Source organism: Numida meleagris, chromosome Z, assembly GCF_002078875.1.
Source record: "Numida meleagris isolate 19003 breed g44 Domestic line chromosome Z, NumMel1.0, whole genome shotgun sequence".
Lineage (NCBI taxonomy): Eukaryota > Metazoa > Chordata > Aves > Galliformes > Numididae > Numida > Numida meleagris.
The window spans coordinates 26,440,183-26,464,547 of record NC_034438.1 but is presented as its reverse complement, the minus strand read 5'-3'; the positions used below and the strand labels follow the sequence as shown (position 1 = coordinate 26,464,547).

The window sequence follows — 24,365 nt, the reverse complement described above, 5'->3', positions numbered from 1 at the left end:
CTCCAACTTTCACAGAAGTCTGCTCTCACAGCAACAATTCATTCCACAGACTATCCCTGCAACCCAGGTTGTGTGAAAGCAAGCAGAGGTGTCTGAGTATAGCAGATTTGTTTAGCAGGGATGTACATATACATCTATTTATTTATCTATTTATCTATTTGTCTGTATTTCTACACACATACGCAGGTGAACCTCAACATCCTGTACCCTGCCATTCTAAGAAGGCCACAGAACACTGGTATATTACAGGAGTTTTACACAGAAATGAGACTGATGCAAGCAAGAAGAGCAGATGAAGCTGTGGCTTGCAAGTACGCAAACAGCAGAGAGGTACAGTCCAAAGTCTGCCAGCCTTCCAAGCATCCTTGTAATGGGCACCTAAGGGAAGGTGAGCACAGTACAGCCATCTGGAACTGTGAATAGCAGCAACGAGAATGCACAAAAAGGATTACAATTTAACAAAATGGAGTGACCTGCTGACAAAAACAGAGCTTTCAACTGACTGTTTAGGATCTGCAGTATTAGATTATTACCTCTTCCTTTCTTGTTCGATATCAATATTTACTTGTAGAAGTTTGATATAAGATGGATAGTTAGTAGCAAACAGTCTCAAGTTTCAGCAAACACTGCTTGTTCCTCATGCCTAAGGGATGGTATACTCTTGAACAGAGGTCAATTTTTAAGAAAAAGATGCATGGACAGGCATGCAAGCAATACACACAAGCTAAATGCTGCTGAGCTGCAGCCACCCTAGGAGCAAAATGATATGCTCTCACATATTCTGCTGCTGAAGCCCCTCTGCATCCAGGATGCATTTCTGCTGGTGCTCTGCTTTACAGGTGTGCAGAAAAGGAGCAGAAGTGGTATCCCTCAGACTTAAAAGGCCTGGAGCCTGGGGGACAGCAAGAGCCACTCTTCACTTACACTGACTGGTTCCAGATGTCTGACAGAGGAAAACTTGGGCTGTTTCTTACCACTCTGCCTCACTTCTCTAAGCACTTTATTGCCATAGCTCTGCCAGTGCATCTTGTCAGCTGGCAGCAAATTTAACAGAGCAATTAAATGCACGGGTATTTCCCCAATCTCTGGAGCCATTTCTCAGCCACAGCAGATCAGCCTGTTTTGTTGCAGTGTGCTGCCTCCATATCTCGAACATCCACTGAAAGCAGTACAAATGCAAAGACACTGGCTCAGACCTTTTGCACACCAGGACTCCTTGACTTCTCTGATCCTACAACCAGGTGCTGTCTGTGACTATAAACATGACTCTTATCTTGCACAGAATTTCAAGGGCACACATTCGTGCAAGAATACTGTACTTAAGAAACCTCAAAAAGGGACATAACTTTCACACATTGCAACCTCACCTGAAGAGAGATATCCTAACCTAGGACCTCTCTCATTTCTCAGGCACATGGCATTCCTTGAATTCCAACACTTCTTTTACTGAAACTTTTTTGCTTAAGCAGGGAGACTATTTCTGACGCGTCCTTGATTGTTTAACCACTGGAAGAGACACTACAGAACTGCTCCATAGTTGGGGTGGGCTTTTCCAACAGTTCTTTAGTGTTCCCAGTGCAGCACCCAGTCACACAGAAGTAGGAGTATATTACACAGAGAACTCTGTGTAATATAATATATATAATACTATATATACAATAATATAATAATATATATAATAATATACAATATATATAATAATAATATAATAATATAATACTGGAGAAGTCTCTGTCTTGCTGTACAATCACCAGTTATAATCAACAGTTATTTAGGTTTTAGGTAGGACCGACCCCTTGAAAAGTGTCTGGAAAGTGACGGAGCTGCTCTGCTGACAAGAAAAAAAAAAGAAAAAAAAAAGAACAACCAGAAATGTTTTCCCTTGAAAAACAGTGTTTGCTCATTTAAAAAAAAATATTGACCTTTTCTATATCAAAATGAACACTTCATATGAGCTTTTCTCATTTGTGTTTGGAAGGAGTTTCAGACTCCTGCTTCAGTGCTGCACTACATGTTTCCAACTATCCTAACGCTGTTGGGAAAACAAAAATTCAACTCCATTTAGCAACTAGAGCAACATTTTAAATGCAAGCCACCTTCTTTACCGTGTTTGCTAAATACTGACAAAGATGAGTTTGACTTCCATGCTAACTTTAGGAGAACGCAACTATTTTCAAATAAAAGGTGTGTGCAAATAAAATGATGTCTCTCCTCCACATCCTTCTACTTAAATGTTGATTTTATTTTCTGCTACTGTCCCAAACCTGGAAAACACCTTCACACTGCTAAGCAAAGGCTCACCTTTATTCAGTGGAAGTATGGGTCCAGAGCTAGGCACCCAGTCCTAATCTAAGCATATGCCCTCATGCTGTCTCAGATTAAGGTCTTGTGCAGGTATTTCACAAATCTAAGCACAGGACAGGCCTGATCCAAAGTCAGCTAAAGGTACCTGGCAATTCTGGGCACTGACTCAACCCTGAAAAGGCCCCATCAAAACCAACTGTGTCACAGAAATCAGTGTGACCAAGGCAGCTGGCTCTTGGAAGTCGAACACTCTGTTGTAACTGCTGAATACACATTCTCATTCCTCCACTTCTTGCAAGAGTAGCTCTCAGCTTGGCTTGCAAAACAAAGACATGCTTTAAAGCAAGATCTGCATACGGGTAAAAACCATTCATACATCTTCTTCTCTAATTGCTCATTCTAAAAAATTAGCAAAATAGCAGCAAAAAAAGGAGAGGAAAAATACTGGAAAGTACAGTAAAAAATTCCTCTTTTATCTAGAAATTATTGTATACACATTATAACCTGGTGATCTAACAGAGCCTTCTGAAAACATCCTTCTGCCATTTGTCACTGGTTTCTCTAATTTCTTCTCCCTCTTTCTTCCAGTTTCCAGAAGGGTAGCATCTGTGCTGGTTGGAAGCAAAGCCATTTTACTTAGAACACGTTCAAATTGCAAGGCAGTTGAGTGATGGTGTTTTGCTATTCAGCCCATTATGATATGCAACACTCTGTAACACGGTATGACCTCATGTACAAATGTCAAAAGCTTACCGAGAATTTTGCATCATTCATAAAAACAAAGAAAGTGTAAATCAGTAGTCTGCTAGCTCATCTCTCCTCCCTTTCAACATAACTAAAAAGGCAGTTAACTTAGCAGAACAAAATTAATGAAATGGTCTGACTAAAATACTGAGACAATATATGAGCTGGCAAAACCTCTATAAACCTGAAGTTACAACTGAAGTGTGGGCAATAGACTGCATGTGTTCTAAGACAATCTCTGATTTGTGGCTGGGAATTTAAAAAACATTTGTGTTACAGAGACTAGTTTCAGAAGTTTTAAGAATTTGGCTGCAAAATTATTTTTTTTATTTTGACCTGTTGATTTTTCATATGCATTATTACATTCCCATAAAGTTTCTATGGGAACAGATCTTATTAAAAAATAGTTCTGAGCTTGGTGCAGGCGCTATTAAGTGAAGTTTTACAGTCTGCATTATACAACATGTAAGACTAGATGATCCTAATATTACATTCTGGACCTAAAATCTGTGTGTATGAATTCATAGAAAGAAGACATGGCTCTGAGCATAGTCGCCATTTCAATTGCAGAAGAGAAAGAGGAAAATATGAGCTGCTTATTTAAAACATGCTCTAGAGTTGCTTTTAAAAAGTAGCCATCATCAACCCCATAGAAGGTTCATATGAAGCAGTCAGGCATTGTACAGAAAGACCAGTCCAGCAATAAATGGAGAAATGCGTAAGCATGCGCTTATTAAATGGGACATCTGCAGCACAGTCAGTCAGTACTTTGGATGATCTGCCACTCACAGCCTGCTGGCTGACTCAGCATTCACACAAATGACAACGAAGAGGCAAAAAGCCTCACACTCTCTGAGGGCTGCAAAAAGCATTAGAAGGATACCCTGGAAGTGTAAATCACTGACTAACAGCCTGAGAATATTATGTTGTTTGTAGAGGGAAAAAGTAAAAGCAGTCATTTCCTCCAAGAATGGGCATAATGAAGAAGAGGATGCCTCTAAGAAGCCCATGAAACAGGTATGGTCCTGCTCACACACTCAACTTTCTCACAAAAATATTTGTGCCTCTTTCACCCACTACCTCCCTGCTATGGAAAAACACTTCTTCAGAGTCTGGAAAATGCTGTTTGATCTCAGTAAATTACATCTCACTGCTTGTCGGTTTCTGATTGATGGTGTAACTTAGGGAACAATATCTGTGTGGGGAATACTGTCTGGAGAAGCAGTCAAGAATTATTGAAAATACAGTATTTATGCAGTTTAAAAATCAGTGGTACATTACGCACAATTTTTTTCTAGAGTGATGAAAAATTACTGAAGTGCATTTGGGAACAAAGGGTATAAGGTCTTTTGTCTATTTGTAAGAACACTCGACTGGTAAGACTTCTTAGTGAGTTAGTAGTGATGGATGCAAGAAAAAGTGTCAACTGCAGTTGAGCATAAAGCCAAATGCTTCTTTGACCAATCAGCAGAAAGAAAGACGTCATTGCTCAATGGTGGTCGGAGAAGGGGGAAGAAAATAAAACCGAAGAAAAGAGAAGGAAAATGAACCAAGGATCACTGATTTCTCTAAGCCATTTAGAACTACTGGAAAAGGAGAAAAAGCCTGAGGTTTTATCACACTATGTGTTGTTTCTTCATTTATCTGATATGTCATATTTAGTTGGAAGACTTTCAGAAAACAGCCACTCTGAAACAGCAGCCACCTCTTCCGTATAAATCATTCCAGAGTTACTGAATTCAGGGGCTCAATGCTGATTTACACCAGCCACAAATATGACTTAAATACACTTCATCTTCCAAAACTTTGAGTCTATAAGCAGACACAACCACAAGGAAGTTTTTCACCACAAATCAAATGCAACATACACCAGAACATCAGCAACAAAAAGGTCATGACTGGAAACAGTTGAAGGACCTAGGGAACATGCATTCTTTCATCAGACATCTAAAAAGGGTTCGCACACATGTGTGAAGAGACGATTCATACTGAGAGGGCAGTGAGGCACTGGCACAGACTGCCCAGGGAAGCTGTGGATGCCCCATCCCTGGAGGTGTTCCAAGCCAGGTTGGATGGGCCCCTGGGCAGTCTGATCTGGTGGGTGGCAACCCTATCCATGGCAGGAGGTTGGAACTAGATGACCTTAAAGGTCCCTACTAACCTAAACTATTCTGTGATTCTATGATAAGATTATCTTCAGTGTGTAAGTGCATTAAAGAAGTAAATGGGACAGGATGCTGTTGTCAGTGCTGTCATTCCATACAGAGAATAAACAGCACAAAAATTTGTCAGGTATGAAGAAAACCAAAGGAAATACTTCCCACAGACCACAAACAATTAAACAGCCAGATTCCTTGTTACAGAGAGACAAAAAGCATGAAGAGCGTCTGGAAGGATTAGCTCAATTCTTGGAGAATAGGTCCATGCAGGTAACTGAAAATTATAGTTCAGAAGCAAACAACTCTGGACACCTTCAAACGCTGTAGCACAGAGAGAATTTTGGACATATGAAGTAGAGTCATTCGACTCTTTCTGTTTTTCTTCTTCTCTCCCTATTATCTCTTGCCAGCCTGCGCCAGAGAGAAGGAAGCAGCTGTATGGAGCTTGGTCTGCTCCAGCAGGGCCATTTTATTGCCTGTGTTAGTATTCTACCTGGTACAGGAGCATGAGAACAAGGAAGCAAAAGAAATGTCGTCAGAAAATGACAGTGTAAATTCACCAACTCTTTCTAAAAATCAGTGCAGATGATAATAATCTCTGGGATAGCCAGGAACACTGGATGTGAAAAGATATTTATCTGTAACCATTTTAACTGAAGCAGTATGATGTGATGAGTTTGAAAGCAAACACAGAGGTGAGTCTGTAAAGGGTGTAATGACATTGCTGGGATACAAGAATAGTTTCCACATGTGGTTCAGAAGGAAGAGAACAGCAGAGGTTCAATGGGGGGCTTGTGGATCCTGAGGGAGAAATTACGAACACAGTTTCTGAGAAGAAAAGAAAGACAACTTTTTAACTGGAGCATCTTTCTTGTGAAAAAGCTGTGTGAAGAGCACAGACAGGAACCATCTCTAGAGGTCTGTCATACAAATTGCAGCAACATACACAGAACTACACCAAATAACTGCTCTACACTATGAGACTTCTGAAATACAAGCCTGCCTCGCTATACAGAAACAGTCCCACTTTACCACTACCATTCACAAATAAACCACTTCCTGTAGACTATGTGGCACCTCCTGACACCTACTTTCCTTCCCACCACCCTCCCACATTTCGAGGATGCCTATTCCAGGTCAAACTGGTACCTGAAGTCCCAGCAGATGCACCTACCTCTCGTTTTTGACTCTGAGTAGGAGGGCGTGTCCTCCGAGGCCAATACCTGTGTGACGCAGGTGGGACTGCCAATCCCCTGGCCCAGGTATGAGGTGGGTGGGTAGTAGGAGCACATCCGGTACTGGGAGCTCATAGCATGGCGGTTCTCCATTCCTTTCATCTGTAGAGACAGAATTGCAACAGTTGCCCATGAAAGCTGAGCCTCAGTGCTGTGTCCACACCCTCTGCCCCATGGGCACACATCTTCGAAGGAGGCGATTGTGGGGGCTGCAAAATCCAAATCCCTACACATTGGCTTTGGATTTCTGCTATGTGTTGATGCCACCCAGCTCCAGGGGTTATGACCCAGTTCTGTAAGAGATCCACCAGCACAAAAGCCAGCATGCAGACATCAGATAAAGATGCATCTGGCACATGGACACATAACACAATGAGCTTCCTCACAAGTCCTCCACCTACTGCGCCAAAGGGGCCACAGGAAGCTCTCCAAACCCTTCGGTTACATGCAGCTGACCAGTGTTCAGAGGACGTGAGGAGTCCACGCAGCCCTTACAGCCCCGAGGAGACCAAGAGGTCCCAGACCAGTGGCACTCCTCCAGCAGAAGCCCACAGGACAGCTGAAGACAGTTCTGCTGATTGACTTGTACGAGACACATCCAACTGAATCGGAGCACAATGCACACACAACCACCACACCGCCTTCCTTAAAGTCCAGTGAGATGGAGAAATATTTCCTCTGCTTACAGAGTAAAACCATGTGGTGGGCAGCCTACAGAGCACGTCTGTGGCAGGACATAAGCCACTGTGCCGGCTGTGTCAGCTCAGAGTCTGACAATGACCGGAGAAGTCCTTCTCCTTCTCAGACTGGGCAGTCAAGTTGGCAGCACTCAGAAAACAAATCTTGCTCCAACACCCTGAAATGATCCAAAGTGATCTCCGTGGAGAGGCGGCAGTGCTTTTAATTTTTGTTTTACAAAAGACCTGCCATCTACTTTTATTTCTTCCAAAGCTTTACTATGCTTTGGAACTATACTATGGCCACATAATGCTCAAAGAAACAAAAGCAGATAAATTTTTCACAAGATGATGATTTTCACAAGGAAAGTTACTATTAGCTGATTTTATCTCCCTAAGTTTTCTGGGCAATGAATGACCATAGGATGGGAAGTTTTGTCTCAGGCACAAAGGCAGCAGGGCCAGCATTAAGGCACATCAACTACGCTGTAAGTTGTCACTTCTGCAAGGCAAAGTCCTCTCTGCCTGCATTTCTACACACAGTTCTACTGCGCTTGCTGGGCCAGGACCATGGGCAGCATCCCATTCTCACATGTTCACCTCTCCCTCATGCATGTTTACGTACATACAGCTAAAAAAAAAGGTCACCTGATGGAGACGGTGATATCTTAGCTGTAACAAAATGGAGGGATGGCTCCCTGGCACAGAAACCATCACATGCTTGCTTGCATTTTCTGTAGAGTGTATACAGTGACCTGTTTCCTTTCAAACCTTTTTTTCAGGGTTTTTCTCCATTTCTTAAAAAAACAACTCACCTAAAATCTCTGGATTCAGTGAATTATTACTACTATTATTATTAGTGTGTGGTAGCTGGCTAGCAAGAGACATGTTTTATAATCTTATTACCCACACCAAGTCTATGAACCACAGTCCGACCGACAGTCAGAGGCTTGGCTCTGCAAAGAATATGCTTGTGTATTAACCACTGAAGAAAATCTAAAAGCTTTTGGTTTTGTTTTATTAAACTGTTTAGAATACACACCACAGTAAATCTGAACCATAAGGTTTCCATTTTATAGTGCTTAGCAATCCTATTCTACAGTAACAATAAAAAAACAGCCAGTCATAAAAATTCTTGACCTTAGTGCTGCATTAAAAAGGGGGTTTAGGAGATGATTACCCAGAGAAGGGGCACTTGCTCTGTATTAACTCCTGCAGCTCTGCAGAGTCCTTGCACTTTTTTTTGAATGCTACAGGCAGAAAGAGAGTTAAAAAGAACCCAGAGGAAGTGAGGGGCTATGTGGGTCTTTTCTCGTTCAGGGCAGTGCGGCATTCCAAGGGCTGGAGCTGGGTGCCCTGTTGGGTACCACTCCACGGGTCACTTCCCGAGAGAATAGCAGTGTTTCAGCTCCAGGTCATGCATGGATGACAGGAGATGCCTGGCCCTCTGGCATCTCCAGCTGACTTCCTCACTGCCTCCTGCGAGGTCAAAACAGGCAAGGGCTGGGATGGTCCCATGAACCACTTTCATCTGCGTTACCGTCAGCTACGCGCCACAATAACAAGGGGTGCTTTCAGTTGTGAAAGGGCACAACACAAATTCTGCATACTCTGCCTTCCAAGCAGACACCTTTCATCAAGCAACCTCATGTCCTCCCACTCTCTCCTCTCCTTTCACAAGCCTGGCAGTTACACCCATGGCTGCCCACAGTGCCTGACCTCACAGCACTACTACTCTGTCTCCCTCATCTCTGCCCTCGTGAGGCCCCAGCTGTAGAACTGCATCCAGGTCTGAGGTTCTCAGCAGAAGGACAACACAGAGCTGTTGCAGCAGCTCCAGAAGGACACGAAGATGATCAGAAGGCTGGAGTGCCTCTCCTACAATGACACGCTGAGAGAGCTGGGCTTGTTCAGCCTGGAGAATGCTCAAGGGGGACCTCATTGCAGCCTTCCAATACTTGAAGGGAGTTTATAAAGACAAGGGAGACAGACATTTTACACAGTCCGATAGGGACAGGGTAAGAGGCAATGGTTTTAAACTGAAAGAGGGGAGATTTAGGTTAGACACTAGGAGGAAATTTTTCACAGGGGGTGGTGACGCACTGGAACACATTGCCCATCCTTGCCTCATCCCTGGAGGTGTTCAAGGCCAGGTTGGACAGGGCCCTGGGCAGCCTGGTGGGTGGTAACCCTGCCCACCTCCTCTACCTAGCACATCTGACCAGCCTCACACCATTCACATCTTGCCTCAGCTGCAAGATGAAAGGCTGATTCACCAAGTACCTCGCTGACTTCAGGGGGAGGTGCAGGTCCTCGGAGAGGTACACCTGGCTCAATCAGCATTTACAAGTTCCCTTGAACAGTACAACACAGTGTACATTCAGTAACTTTTTAATGGATGTATGCAAGCAGCAATGATATGATTATAACCCATGAACAAATACATAGGGCCTTATAAAAAGAATGTGCACAGTGGAAATTCCTTCCCTGTCTGTTTGCAGAATCAGTGTGGGGAAACATCAGCTTGTCCAGCTAGAAACATGACTTGTCTGTCACTGAGCACAACAGCCAGTGCAGCTCTATAGCAGTGTTCAACAGTGATACAGCATGTATCAAAAGCCTGAAGAGCACAAAGAGGGTGCCCCTGCATTGGTTCAGGCTGCTCCAGGGAGTCCTGCAAAAAAGTCTTCCATACAGGTGGTCGGAGGGCAGAGTGCTCCTCCCAGGCCCCTGGCAGCATTTGCACAACCTCTGAACATCTTCCTTGTTGAGGAATAACCACAAGGAATAAGCAAAGATGGTGGTGGACATAGAGAGAAGAGGTGAGGCAGGCACAGCTGTCTGCTTGCTTCTTCTTCCAGTCCTGGCAACAAGAAAATGGACTGCCCTCTCCAGATGACTGTCTCCAGACAGATCAACCTATGGCCAATTCTTTTATTTGTGGAAGCTGCCAGCTGGAACTGCCTTGCAAGTAAGCCAGTGCTACACCTACTACGACCTGAATATTTTGCAGCTGATCCTGACTACGGAGACTATTCTCAAGAAGAAAACATATGAGGTCACAGATGCTAATCCTGGGTGACAAACATTGCAAAGAATTCAGAACAACAAAAGAGGTCACATCTACCACTATCATTTGGATGAGCTCTGCAAAATAAGTTGGCCCGTGCTTTCCTGGCATCCGCTTCACTCATGACTCACCAACAGCTGAGTTAGAATAAAACAAAAAATTACTGAAAAACCACAGAAACTCTGTTAAGAGTTTTTGCACAATCTCCTCCTTGGTATTAAAAATAAAGTCAATTTGGGGGGCATAATATTGCATTTTGCATTTATTTCTAGTTATTTGCAAATAGATTCACAGGTCAATTTTTAGTGCGAGGCGAGAAGACAGCTGCTGGGGAGTGGAGCACAAAGCCAGATGTCAAGGACTTCTGCTCCATCACCTGCTGGCTGTGTGACCTTGGGTAGGACAACGAGCAGTTCCATGCCTCAGTTTTCCAAACTGTGAAGCAGAATGCCACAGCTTTCCCACCCTGTAATGCTACTGTGAGCCTGTGAGCTGACTCCGTGCAACTGTGGCTGCACTCAGACTGCTCAAGGTGGTTTTGTTTCATTCCTAAATCCAACTAAGCACATTTTACAGCATGAGGAAAAAGAGACTATGACACTCCGTCCTGCCTTCCTTTGATTCTAGCATAGAAAATACAAGAGACATCTATATCTGTCCCTCCTTGATAGACAAACCTAATTAACCTTTGCTATTCTGTTCCAACCTATTCTTTGAGACAAAGGCAGTGACCCATAAACAATATGTTACCATCAGAATCTCAACTGCTGTGACATCTAGAGATATAGCCCTATCAGCAGTATCGGAAAACAAACTGCTTAGATTAGCTCCTCCAAGAAATATGGATTACATTCACGTCACACATGAGCTGTCAGAAACATTAGGATACTTTTAGCATAAATCTATACTGTGAAGGGTATGTTATGAATATAGTATATAATACATTGCTTATGCATAAAACCAGGATTGTGTCAGGTGACTTGCACAATGTATACATACGCACACATGCACAAAAACATATTTACACATTTTACACATATTTCTGGAGAGTTCTTCTACACACTTCTGTAAGAAGGCCAGGCTTATTGAAGGCAAAAACTGAGCCAGAAACAGGTTGTGGAAGTTGAAAAGAACAATCTTCCTTACAAGAGCAAGTAGCTATCTTTAGAGTTCAGACTGCTAGTTGCCCTTTCACAAACACGTTTCTTTGGACTTAGCAAAAGCATTTTCATGTCTGCTGCTTCTCAAGAAATCCTTAAAAACACTTTTTTAATTCAGCAATGTGAATTATTTCACTTCCAAATAATATCAATATTAGAAAATGTATTAAAATTTCTCAGTCTGACTTGCACTGTGTTTTTTATAGTTTTGCTCTGAACTGTTTTAAAGAAAGAATTAAAAAACAGAGGTTCTGGAAGTGAAAATGCTGATTTGACAAAGTGCATTAAAAAGGACTAAAAAAGGAAACAACAAGCCACCAAGCAAAACCAAACTATATTAGATTCTGAAATTTACCCAAAACCTTTTGGCCAACCTTAAGCCTTGCCCAAAGTAGGCATAACAGAAGCAATTACCAGAGTAACACAGGAAAGTCCTCCAGTGGTGCCCAGGTGTGGGGCCACATTCAGCACCTTGAGGATCTTTAGTGGTCTGGCTGCAGGAGCCAGAAAGGTTTCAACAGTTTTTTGGGGGGACATCAATGCACAAGGAGTCACAACTATCCTCATATTGTGGGTCACATGCTACCAGTGTCGCTGTCACCTTAGAGAACTTAAACCTGATTAGATTCGGACTTTGCCATCCAGGTTTTAGTTTTGTTTTGTTTTTGTGGTTAAAAGACTGCAGCCACCTCAGCTTTTTCCAGTTACTGTCCCTGTGCAGGTCAACAGACCAGTGCCAGAAGCATCAGCTTCCACTGTGTATTAATACACTGACCTGCAATACTCATGTTAGGGAAGTCATTTAACTCATTTAATTTAATTGGACTGAATGCACATAAATTCCTGTTGTAATGAACAATAATTAGAGATAGATAGGAGAGTCCATTTACTCATAGAGAACTAGAGGGAAAGGAGACACACAGTAACCACATCTGCTTCACTTCCTCTCATACCTAAGCCTGTGTTTTCGTAAGATGCAACACCAAATATATCTATCTGATCATCTGCTTTAGAGCTGGGAGAAGCAGCAGAATGTGACTGAAAGGGTTACAGCCAAAACTATCATCTTCATTACATTTATCAAATCATGATGGATACAACTTCTGGTGTAATTATATGGAAATGAATAAAACCCACAAAGAAATATCTCAAAAATGTACATCTCTGTAAATCTACTGAAGTACACAAGCCTCTCTGCAAAGAACAAAGACTAATGAAATTTGACATTAATCTACATTAAAGATTCAGTGATTCAGTTTATTTGCCAAGGCTCAATGATGCATTAATCCCCATCCCTTCCCACACACGCTCACACGTTTCCTCCCTGACTTTTCTCCCTTGCTCCTTAAATTCTCCAACAGCAGACAGCCAGGCTGCTCAAGGCCTGTCTGCACCCAGAAGTTACATTACTTTAAGTATGCAATTCCCCTTGTGGCTGCAGCTGTTCCAGGATAAGTGAGCATCTGCCAGCTCACTTGGTGGGGGTCTTGTCCATACTGCCTGAGCCCTTCCAGCAAGCACAGAGCTGGCTTGTGCCCACACACAACTACTACAGCCCAGGGAGCTGCATGGCAGGCATTGTGCAGCTATTGTTTGGGTAAAGGAGGAAAAAACAAAAACCTTAGCCAGAGCCGTCAGCACCACCAACCACATGGGCAGACTCACTAGTACTGGAAGACAGGTTAAGAAAACTTGTCTACTCCAAAACAAACCAATCAGTACAGGCAGACCAGCAAAAATGCTAATATAGGCACAGCTATGTGTTTTCTCTACAGAGAAGCAGCCTGTGAAGGTTTGCCAGCAAGCCTCTTCAAGGGTTGCAGGGGTTCAAGGTTTCTTTCTCCTCATAGATTGTGCTTTGAGACTCTCTGAAACCCCTCACTGTACTTAAACATCTCATTTCTGTGATCTTCCTTTGCTAGTTTAACTATATACAGTAGCTGAGACCTCATTCTTCTTACAACAAAATCTCTTCAGGACCACAGAGTTTTACAATTTCAGCACTGCTGCACCCGCTGCCATCAATTATTAGTAGTCACTGTAAAACTTTTAATAATTATTTGTGCAATGCTGTGCTGGCATAACGCTATGCAAATTCTGCGATTCATAACTCTTCCAGCAATGACAATACTTCTTGCAGATCAGTCTCTGAGAAATAGCATGAAAGTGACAGGATGCTGACTCTGAACTACATCCAGCAGTACAGAGCAGCAGATATGGGTGCCGGTTTTAGGCTACTTAAAAGTCGGGGAGATACTGCTGCTAAAGGCAGCAAACCTTATCTCTAGCTCCTCTGCACAGACTTCTTACCACAACAGGTATCCCATAAGACTGGTCCAGAAAGCATTCAAACCAAGGATGAGATTACAGTAAATTTACGTGAGTGTGTATGGAACTACATATTTCTTCTGCAAGCTGAAGGGACCTTTGAAGATCATCTAGCCCAGCTCCCCTGCAATGAACAGGGACATCACAGCTAGATCAGGCTGCCCAGGACCTAATCAGCCTCGCCTTGAAAGTCTCCAGCGATGAGGCATCCACCACCTCTCTAGGCAACCCCTTCCAGTGCCTCACAGTCACATTAAAAGCTAATGGTGTCAAAAGTTACATAGGTGTCAAGAAACAGGCAGTCTCACAGTAAGCCAAAGGGCTCTAGGCCAGGATTTACACAAGTGCTTTACCTTCAGATTAAGTATAAGAAAACAGAACTGAGAGGACACCACCTTCAATCCTATGCTTAACATATACTAACATATCCTCATGGGTCCTTATGTACTGTCTAGGACGTCAATACATGCAATTTACTTTCCTTTTAGCCAATCAAGTAAAAGCACAGACTTTTCTATTGCTTGGAAGAATTGTGAAGCATGGGACTAAGCCTGCAACAGCTTTATTTTCACAACACAAATACACAAAAACAGCCTCTCATTTGAGAAGCGACAGCTACTCAAATGAGCCTAAAGCATCAGCATTAGGCTCTTCCTACTATAAAATCATGTAAAAGCTTCAGAGAAGTAACTTTCTATCTGAATTATTGTGTTCTAACGTGTCGGGTTAATGCCAGAACACCAAAATCAGAATTAAACCTAAGGAAGGACTGGCAGCTTGCCTCATTACCACACACAGAATCCTATTCACAGCTTGCATTGACTCATTTTTCCCCTGGTCTGGTGACCAAATTCAGCAACTACACAGGCTGCTATCAATTAATCTTACTGAAAAGATGTGAAGGTGATTGTGGTGAAGACAATCAACACACTGAAAAAAGAAAGCTCTCAAAGTGTGGGCTAACATAGTAGAAGGAATGGAGATATGTCTTCTCCCCATACAACTGGACTCATGTTGAGAAGGGGACATGAAATAATACTAAATGGAAAGGAACATGAAACAACATTAAATGCAGTCTGCTGTAAAGCCAAGATCTTAAAATTCATGGCCCCATCAGCTGTTGCCCCAGGAGACCCCTCCTTTTCAGGAAATAAAAGGTGTCTAAAGCTGAGAAAGCCTCACTTAAGGTGATGTGAACTGGTAGAGTAACTGTAATTAAACCCTGGTCTCAGCTCCGGTTTCTCAGTATTGAAAGCTAAAATGTCCTTTGAATTGCTAGAGCAACTCTGGTCACCAAGGGGGAATGCCAACTATTCCCTCCAGAAAGGAGATTTGGTGGATGTTTTGTCCTTCTTTGTTGACTGGTTTCACAGCAGAGCCTTTGCAGAAGGCAACCTGCCCCTGTTATCTACTGGAGATGTCTCCCTTTTCCCGCTCTCAGACAAAGGACACAGACATACACAGAGGATGAAGTTGAATTTCAGACAGAAAATGCCTAACTGCAGCCCAAGGCCCAACAGAGCACTCATGGTCAGGGGAATGATGTCACCTATTTTGTCAAGAATTCCACGCTTTGGTATTTTCCTCTTTATCCAAGTCTTTTACAAGTACTGAGTGGGATGGTATAATTATCAAATCCTAGAGAGAGAGGCCTTACTTGAATTTATATACACTAAGTACCCAGAACTGGAATAAAAAGCTCTGGTACTAATCTATCAGACGCAGCCTGTGACTTGATCTATCCAAGCTGAAATCCCAAGCCCTAAAGTGAACACTGCCAGAATACACCATTAACAGTCCATGCCACATCCAAATGACAGCCACCAGCACTGCAACTTGATGGGATGAGTTCACTACCCCGGATGTGAAAGCTGAAAGATTAAAAAAAGAGGCTGCTGAAGAGCAAACCCTCTCAGAAATGACACGTGAAGCTCCTGGGATGCTATGCTGGGTAATTCTGGAGTTTTTTGGTTTTTTTTTGAAAAAAGCTCATTATGAAGTAAATAAGACAGAATCAGTTGGGTGCCTTCCACCTCTGTCTGTAACGATCTACCTAAACCTATACCATTGCTTTCATTGTACTGCAGCAAACCCATTCATTCTGGCTAACATTTTTACAGAGCATCCCAATCCCATCCCACAATCTTATTCTGGTTTTGCACTGCCATTAAACCAAACACACAAAGTCAGTATCAGCTCATAATCCACTCCACTCCTCCACACAACATCTTCATAACATCGTACCTGCCACTGTTTTCCTGACTGGCTTGACATGTATGTTGCTGGGAGGCTTCGAAGGCTGTTTTTCATGGCTGACCCTACAAATGTACCCCCCGTCTCACTTGAGGAAGGCTCAGTGGCCACTGCCATTTGGTACTGGGAGTAGTTGTACAGGTTGTTATAGTAAGGATACAGGGATGGCTGGTAAAAACTGCTGTAGTAGGTGGAGTCCACAACCAAATCAGACGTGCTCTCCAAGTGCCCTCTGCTGGGGATGGAAGGGATGTCCTGAATCAGCATCCGTCCCTCTGGAAAAGAAAAAAAAAAAAATTATGAAACAGGAGGCTCCATAAAGAGCAATATAGTCCACCCTCCGATGCACTACTGCTTCTCCTGAGGGCTAGACAGAGGGAAACAAGTAGGAAGAGGTGGGAGCTGAAAGAGAAACACTGCTGCATTTTTGGTGGAGGCTCAAGTGGACTGATGTCCACTCAAAGCTTGAGAACATTTTTACACGTTGCAGGCTACAAAACAAAACTAACTGAAGGTTAAGACAATGTGCTGGGTCCTTAAGCAGCATATGCTGGTCCAGTGATGATTTACACTGGCAAAGGATGCAACCTGCTATTCTTTTTAAATTATAACTGCATGCCACATCTCTGAATCCCTTGGAAGTAGATCCCTTGTTACTGCAGAATTGTTTCTTTACTAATCTCTCTCTGCCTGGCATGCCACAGGCAAGAAGACATTTTCTCAGCATGTCTTTAGAACTGGCAAGCAGCCACAAATCCAAGCAAAACTGCAGCAGGGAATGCACAGCACTATCAGCCAAGGTGCCTCAGCAGCCCACATGCTAACCCTGAGCAGTGAGGCCCTCAGTGCTTGCCAGCCCCCATACCCAAATTTAGCTAATGTTTACCTTCAAAATCACAGAGCAAAACAAGCTCCCACACCACTGGCAAAAGAGGAGGAGGGATTACTCATGACTTGCTGCCTATATTCTTCATTGCCTCTGGACTGAAGGCCACCCAGCTACACTCCCAAAGCCTGCTCAGCAAAGGTCTACTTCCACTGCCTCTCCCTAAGGCAAAGTAGCTCCGGGAAGCTGTCTCAAGTCCCATTTTCCTCATTTCAATATCAACTGCTACCCTTTGATACTTCCAAGGATGAAAAAGAAAAGTAGTCATGGTATTGCTTTGCAGCCTAGTTCTGACATACTCCATCAGCTGCCCAGCCAAGCCAGAGACAAAAACAGCAGCTACAACCTTAGAATGTCACCACATAGTGAACACATATTTATGAGGGGGCCTCTGAAAGTAATGTCTCCTATTTTATGACATTGGCCCACCACAACAGAGGCAGACATTGGTGGTATGGCAGTAGAGGCTGAACCTTCGTACCAGTATTCCATTACATGTTGTTGCCGTGTGACAGATGGCAGCAGAGGGGCACTCAGACAAAACGGTGTCTGACATGGAAGTGCTGATGAAGCAAAGGTGTGTCACTGAGTTCTTCCATGGAGAAAAAAATTCACTGACACTTGCTGAATGTTCCTGGAGACCAAGCTGTAGATGTGAGCACGATGAGGTGGTGGGTGGTGTGTTTCAGCAGTGGTGACAGTGACAGTGGGTCACTTCCACTGATGCAGGTTTTGAGGAGCGCAGCTCTTTTTCACTGCTGGCAAAAATGAACAGCTAATGATGGTGACTGTTGAAAAAATAGTGTTTTGTAGCTGAGAATTTTCTCTATCAAACAGTTATTTTACTTTTTGTATCTTCTGTAGTTTCCATGCAAATAAACAGGAGGCATTACTTTCAGAGCAATCTATGTATATGCTTTTCCTTGTCCAACTCTACCATGAAGAAAAAAGGGTGTGGCTTAAAGAAAGGCAATGAGATCTCAAGGGCTGTTAGTATGAAGATGAAGCAGCATGGAGAACAGGCACCTACCAAATAAAATCCCTAAGAGAGACAGATGTCAGGCAGGTGTTGTTTGTTTCATCTTGTTCCTTTCTCTTTGTATCTGTGTACCTTGGTTACTCACCTGTAAAAACAGTATTGCACATTTACCAGCCTCTCACAGTTGGAATAGTTTCCATGGTACTGTGTATTAAGCTGTACACTAGATCCAACAAATAGTTTTATCAATTATTGCTGCTTTATGATGCAATTTTTTCACTTCTTTAGCTGTAACGAAAACTCTCTGCAGTCACGAGTAGTACCATCCCATGTCAGTGACCCTGTTTAGCTCTTGCTTTTTGTTGACATCAATAAACTATCCACATTTATTAGCAAAGAGTGTCCTGCATCTCATTTTTCTGCTACTCAGCCCTAAGTGAGCAAGAAGCTATCAAGCTGGCTGCTTTCAGAGTATCTCTCACATTTGCATACAGAAGAGCCTGCAAGGCCACTAAAGACTTCTCACTGTTTTTGTGCTTTCATATTTTAATGAAATTTTAACATGGATGTCATTCTTCTTCAAGGCCATTCTGTCTGCATCTTTGACAAAATCAGAACTTAGACCACTGTCATCTAAAAGCCAGCAATTCTTCCTGAAAAATCAGAGCACCAGCCTGACTCCCCTCCCCAAGGTTAGCTTCTGAATAATGCTGCAGTACAATTGTACTGCTTTTCATCGTGCAAATTAGAAGATGGAAGTAAAATTCTCCAATACTTATCCTGCTGTGATACAGACTTCACATGAGATGGAGATACACAAAGCCTGTAGGACTTAGAGGTCTATGCTATGCCCCACAGAAGTGCAGTATCTTCTGAAATCTCTGCTAAGTCTTTCCACCTGCAGTGCATCATTAGGAGGAATAATGCTTTCCATCAGGAATACTAATACCAGAGATAAAAGGAAGATGGGGCCTCCCTAAACTCAACCAAGGAGACCTATCCTGAGATGTAGAGGGAAGAAAGTGAGAATGTTGAAGACTTTGCTACGTTTGAAAAAAGCCTTTTGAAGACGTCTCATAGAAGAGAAACCTGCCTATAATCATCCCCAAAATCATAAAAGCATCCTTGACGTCTCTGTGATGTTCAGCTGGCTGGTAGCAATGTGGTTGCTTCCTGTAGAAAAAGCAGTGGTGGTAGTCCTTTGCTACATTAAGTATGAGAAAAATATGCTTTTTGCCTCTTATCTCTTTCTACCTCCTACCTGTGCAGCCACAAATACTTGCCACCAGATGTGTGTAAGTGTTCAGCATTCAGTTGCTGCCACTCATTTTTCTTTTACCTAGCTTTAGAGCAGCCTCCAATGGTTCAGCACTAAGGAACTATGGAATCCACAGTCCTTCTAACATTCCTGACACGCATCCACTCTAAGCTATGGCCACACCACTGAGATGTGTCCCCAGCAAATAAGCAGAGAATGCAGGAGCCATGGGAAAAGAGAAAGTTCAAGCGAAGAGATAGACAGTGCTAGCTCAGTACTTCTTTGATGAAGCTGCAAAGATGATGAGAAGAATTTATTCTCCCTAAATCCCAAGCCACATCACGATCCTGAAGATGGACTGGCAACATCTACCAAAGAGCAAGAGAAAGCTGCCACATGCCACAACTCACATTTTCTTTCTGAACTTAAGAGATGAGTTTTTCTTCGATGTCATGCATTGTGGCAAGCCTCTGCTTTCATTCGGTAGCATGTGGAGGAGATTCAATGCTTCACCTAATAGAAGGGAGACATTTCACACAAGTCATGTTGTTTATGGCATCCACACAGCACCCAGACAGGTCAGGCAAGTTCAAAGCACTCCAAGGGTACTCAAAGCACTCACAGTCTTGAACAAGATTGCCAGTATTTGCAGCTCTTCAATGACTATGGCACAGGATTGAGAGCCATGCTGCAATTGAGCCCCACACTTTTACACCTTCAGCTTAGCTGAATGATCTCTATTAGTTACTACTAATGCACACATTTTACATATACAGCGTGTACAGAACATATACAACTGTAAACACGTTAAGGGGAAAGAATTTTGTTACTAAAGGATAAAGCTCTGCAATTCTTGAGGGTTTTCTACTGAGCCACACAAGCTCAGAAAGTGCAGGTTGGAACAGCCAGTACCTATAAGAGGTACCATCAAACAAGTGGAAAGAGCCAGCAGGAGCAGAATTAACAGCTGAAGAGCACCACCAAACTGTCCTTTCAATAAAAAAAGACACTCAGAGACCTGCTCCAGAAGATTTAATTTTATTCTACATCCAGTATTTTTTGCTGTACCACATTGCTTCTTCACAGCTGAAGTCTGCAATCTAGCAGGTGGGGAAAGTGCACTGCCTATGGGCTACAACATCCACAACACAGCCACAGCTTGCAGATCAGAGCAGATCTCCTTCAAGCACTGGCTGTAACTAAACTTGTGCAGCATGGGTCTCTTTGGTTGGTCTTTAGCATGCAGGTAGTTCCAGACATGACACCCACCTACTGGGAGAACTTTCCCAGAGGCCTCGGTTCCAACTGCTCAAGGAGCGAGCAAAGTGTCCTACTGAAGGGAGGCTGTTAGGCTTTGCCTGCATTTTCTGCCTGCAAGGAGAGGACAGCAAGGTAAAGAAGGCAGCTCTCAGCTGTTTTTTTTCCAAATGTAATTCAACTCAGCTGAATAGCCCCACTAGCAAGGAGAGGGTCCTCCCCTGCTTCAGAGCCTGCCGCATTACAACACCTGCATGTGAGGGGCAGCTCTGAGGTTCACTGCTTCATGGGAGCAAGTTTTGACAGGAATTAAGCTCTCAACAAGGCAACTGCTGCTGTGCCACGAGACTCCCACTCTGCCCCTCCTGTTGCTCTTTTAGAACAACAGGCCGTGCAAGGCCTGACAGTTGGTCTTGGCAGCCTTCACCTTCCTTTAGGAAATGCTAGGAAGGGGTTCTGGGTCTCTGAAGCAACCAGGAGAAAAAAACCCTGCCACCAGACCCAAACTTTACCATTTCGCAAGCTGAAGCTAGGGCTTGACTAAAAATATGGGGCTGAGCTTGTGTAAGAAGGAGCAGAAATTGACCAGTAAAACAAAGCTAGAGTTAAAATTCTCACTTTGCTTTTGGGACACTGAGTCTGCAACGCAGAGATGTCTGAAGCCTTCCTTCTATAAGTGGTACTCTGGCAATGAGATAACGGTACCACTTCATGCAGTTGTGCCTTTACATTTCCAGGCTCTTTTCCTCTTCTATACATCTTAATTCCTGTAGAGAACCAATGCTACTTTTTTTGCACTATGTACACAGTATGAAATACGACCCTCTCTTTCATAGAAGATCAATATGATGCATGGTAAATACTGCTATCGATCTTGCAGTGTTGTAGGTGACTCTCCAGCTCTATGGCATATTAACAGTAGTTAACTAGTAATTCATTTCAAGACGGCTAGGATTTTCTTTTAAGGAAGGTGAGTTCTCAGGGTCAGTCACAGATAAGGGTCTTATATGTTCAATAACTTGGGACATGCTATCGCCTTCACTTAGCAGAGCATGGTGAAAAACAGTGGTACAGTCCTCAGTTAAGGCAAGCCAGTCTCAGAACATTTACTTCAAAAAACCAAGGCAATTTACACAAATTGCGGATATGCATGACAAAATCAGCAAAGAAGCCTGTATATGATCATTCTTTCCCTTTTTACTTTTTGACATGACAGAGAAGAGATGATAGGAAATTTTCAGGAATTTTTAACATCTCTATCTAAACTACGCAAATGTGTTTTTAAACATATAAAGCAAGAAATGAAAACACTGAATTTGTCTGTAACATGCACTCATCCTCATAGGGATCAGTTATACATCGTGCAATACTCTGATATTAGTAATTTAAACATGCTTGGGTGAGTTACTGATGCTGAGGTCAAATGCACAGCAGGTCCATACTACTCAACTTTCTTAGCCTCTAAAGAAGGCTGGCAGCATTGCATTGCCTATAGGGCATGGTTACTGGACCACACTTAGGAATTCGGAGCATACTACTAGCCTGGGACAAAAGCAAGCTGAGAACTGTTTTAAAAAATCAGGATAGCACATACAGTATAGTTTCAATGTCTGGGAGCATGCAGTAGCACAGTTTAGCTCACTGATGTGGCTGTAACAGCTGATGAGTCTACCACTGATTGTGTATTTCATGAGAGAGATTCTGCATACAGTATGACAATTAAGAGAATTTCACTGCCTGCACAGATTGACATGAGTTCTTTTATACATGTATGGAGATAGCATCTACACTTGGAAAGATATGCCACTGAAAATGCAAAAGAAATGCAACTATTCAAGTAGCACATTTACTCAAGGAATAAGAAAGCACAGCAAGTTTCCAGTGAGGAGAGTTCCAGCTTTTGGTACTTTATATTTGCTGTAGTTTTCAGTTCAGAGCGATTGTACTCATCACAGCAGTGTCTGCATCTATCTGCACGTCAGCCTCTGCTACCAGAGACAGCTATGCTGTTAAAAATGCAAAAATCAGTTGTTCAGCCAGGAAACACTTGCCTTCATACCTCAAAAGAGTCTCGGACTTGCACCCAGCAATTTCCCCTTGCTCAGCATATAAAGCACCCTTACAGTCTATTAGCTGGCTTGGCAGTATTAAGTCTTCCAATGCCTTAATTCAATTCAGAGCTGGCTTTGAGGTTGGACAGTAGCCTTGAATAAGGCTGCTGTGAAATCACTCCCGACCGTAATAATCAGAAACACTGGAACACTATGTTTCTCCCACCAGACAATCATGACAGAGCTATTTCAGATGTGAAAGAAAGCTGGCAGTGCTACCTACTTTCTGCAGAGACATCTTCCAGGAACAAAATTCACAAGCTTGTTGAGAGGAGTATTTCTCTTTTCTTTCCATTAGAAGTTGCAGATTATCTCTGGTTCCAGTGTTGAACTTTGAGCTTGCTATAAAGTTAATGTGCTAGACAATGTTCATTCCAGGCAAGGCTGAGGGGCTGTGTATTTTCTGCCACCCCCAAAAAAGGCCATTATCTGTAATTACCCATTACCATGCATAATTATTTCTTCTATTCTGGTCTATGCCCCCCAGGACTTTATGCTGTTACAGCTCACTGCATTATCTTATCAAATTTGTTAAGGAAGCTTTTTTGACCTTTTGAGCACTTGTCACAGCACATACAAAAGCAGGCAGTAAATTGTCTAACCACGTAACGTGTGATTTATTGCATGTATCCTGCATAGTGATACCATACAAAATATTACACACAGATACCTTCTCTACTCTCCACTCCTCATTACAGCCAAAAGGAGAAGAGGAGCAGGGAAAGGAAACCTTGCTAGGAACAGAAGGAAAGGAAAGGGAAGAGGGTAGAGTCTCTCTGTGTGAATTTGAGGAAGGCAGCAGCAACAAATGGCTATCACTGAACACCAACCTCCAGAGAAAGTCTTGGCTTTCCTGTTGTAGTCTGTTTCTCATTCCCTTTCCCATGCTACCACCAAAGCTCCTCACAGAGTACTGTTCCTTCAGACAAAAGCCCATTTGCTGACAGTTCAGCAAATGGAGAGGGGGGCTTTAAACATGTTTTCTTCCCAATGCACAGCTTCTGTCAATGCCATATGAAGCCCTGAGTGTTGGAGACCAATTTGGTCCAATATCAGATCTAGAGATGGGTGTAGAAAAAAAAACAGGTCTTTTTCTCCCCTCCCCTCCAAGTTCCCAGCTAAGGACCAGATGCTGCCTTTCATGGCAGCATCATTTGCTTCTGCTGATAAGTCTCAGTGAATCAGTGCACCACGTCACTCTGCTTTGTTACGATGGTGAGATCTGACCCTTGGTGAGAAACAGCACTCTCAAGAACAGGCAAACTGATTCCCTCTATCCCTCATAATCTCTTTCAGGTGACTGAATGTATAGAATTCTCAAGCCACATATTTATCTGAAAGGGATATTCAAGAAATTATCATTTAGGAAATTCCAGTGAAAATTATTTGGAAGCTTTGGAATGGTGTGATGGAAGAAACTTCTTAAATGCAGGATAATTTGAAATACTTTTTTTTACCATTGTGGTAACAATCAGTAAACTTCAAGGACTGCATATGCACTTTAGCCTAAAGCTGTTCAGTATAAATTATTTTAGTATAAGGCACCCCTTTCTGATTAAGACTTCTCCCTAAAAGTACATCAGAAAAGCAGGCTTGGGGACTTCCAATAACATCCCTGAATGTAGGCCCTAAGAGATGGCTAGCTGAGCTTCTGCTGTGATAACTCTTCTCTGCAGCTTCCAGGCATGGCTCTCCAACATTGGAGCAGTGCAAACCCGAGCAGTGACACAAGGAAGACACAGTGTTCAGAGCAGAAGAGCCATGAGCAAAGCTGGTCCCACAGCAGCCTGGAGACTCACACTGGACCCACTGCCACAGAGCCCATCTCTGGAGTTCTACAGGGCTGTACCCTGTTCATTCACCTAAGGGAAACCAAAACTGCAGTTCTTCCATGCGTTGTAGTCACAAAGCATTCAAAAACAGTGTGTTTTTTCCCTCCCTTCC

General features: G+C 43.0%; 1 protein-coding gene across 1 annotated transcript in view; it reads right to left on the bottom strand.

Moving 5' to 3' along the window:
* DMRT1 (doublesex and mab-3 related transcription factor 1) overlaps positions 6,200–24,365 on the bottom strand; it is a gene marked incomplete at its 5' end in the record, with an annotated part of 32,682 nt that continues 14,516 nt past the window's right edge. The window contains 2 exons of the mRNA XM_021380648.1: positions 6,200–6,544; positions 15,922–16,205. Of these exons, the coding sequence (XP_021236323.1) occupies positions 6,335–6,544; positions 15,922–16,205 (494 nt within the window). The remainder of the gene's footprint in view (positions 6,545–15,921; positions 16,206–24,365) is intronic.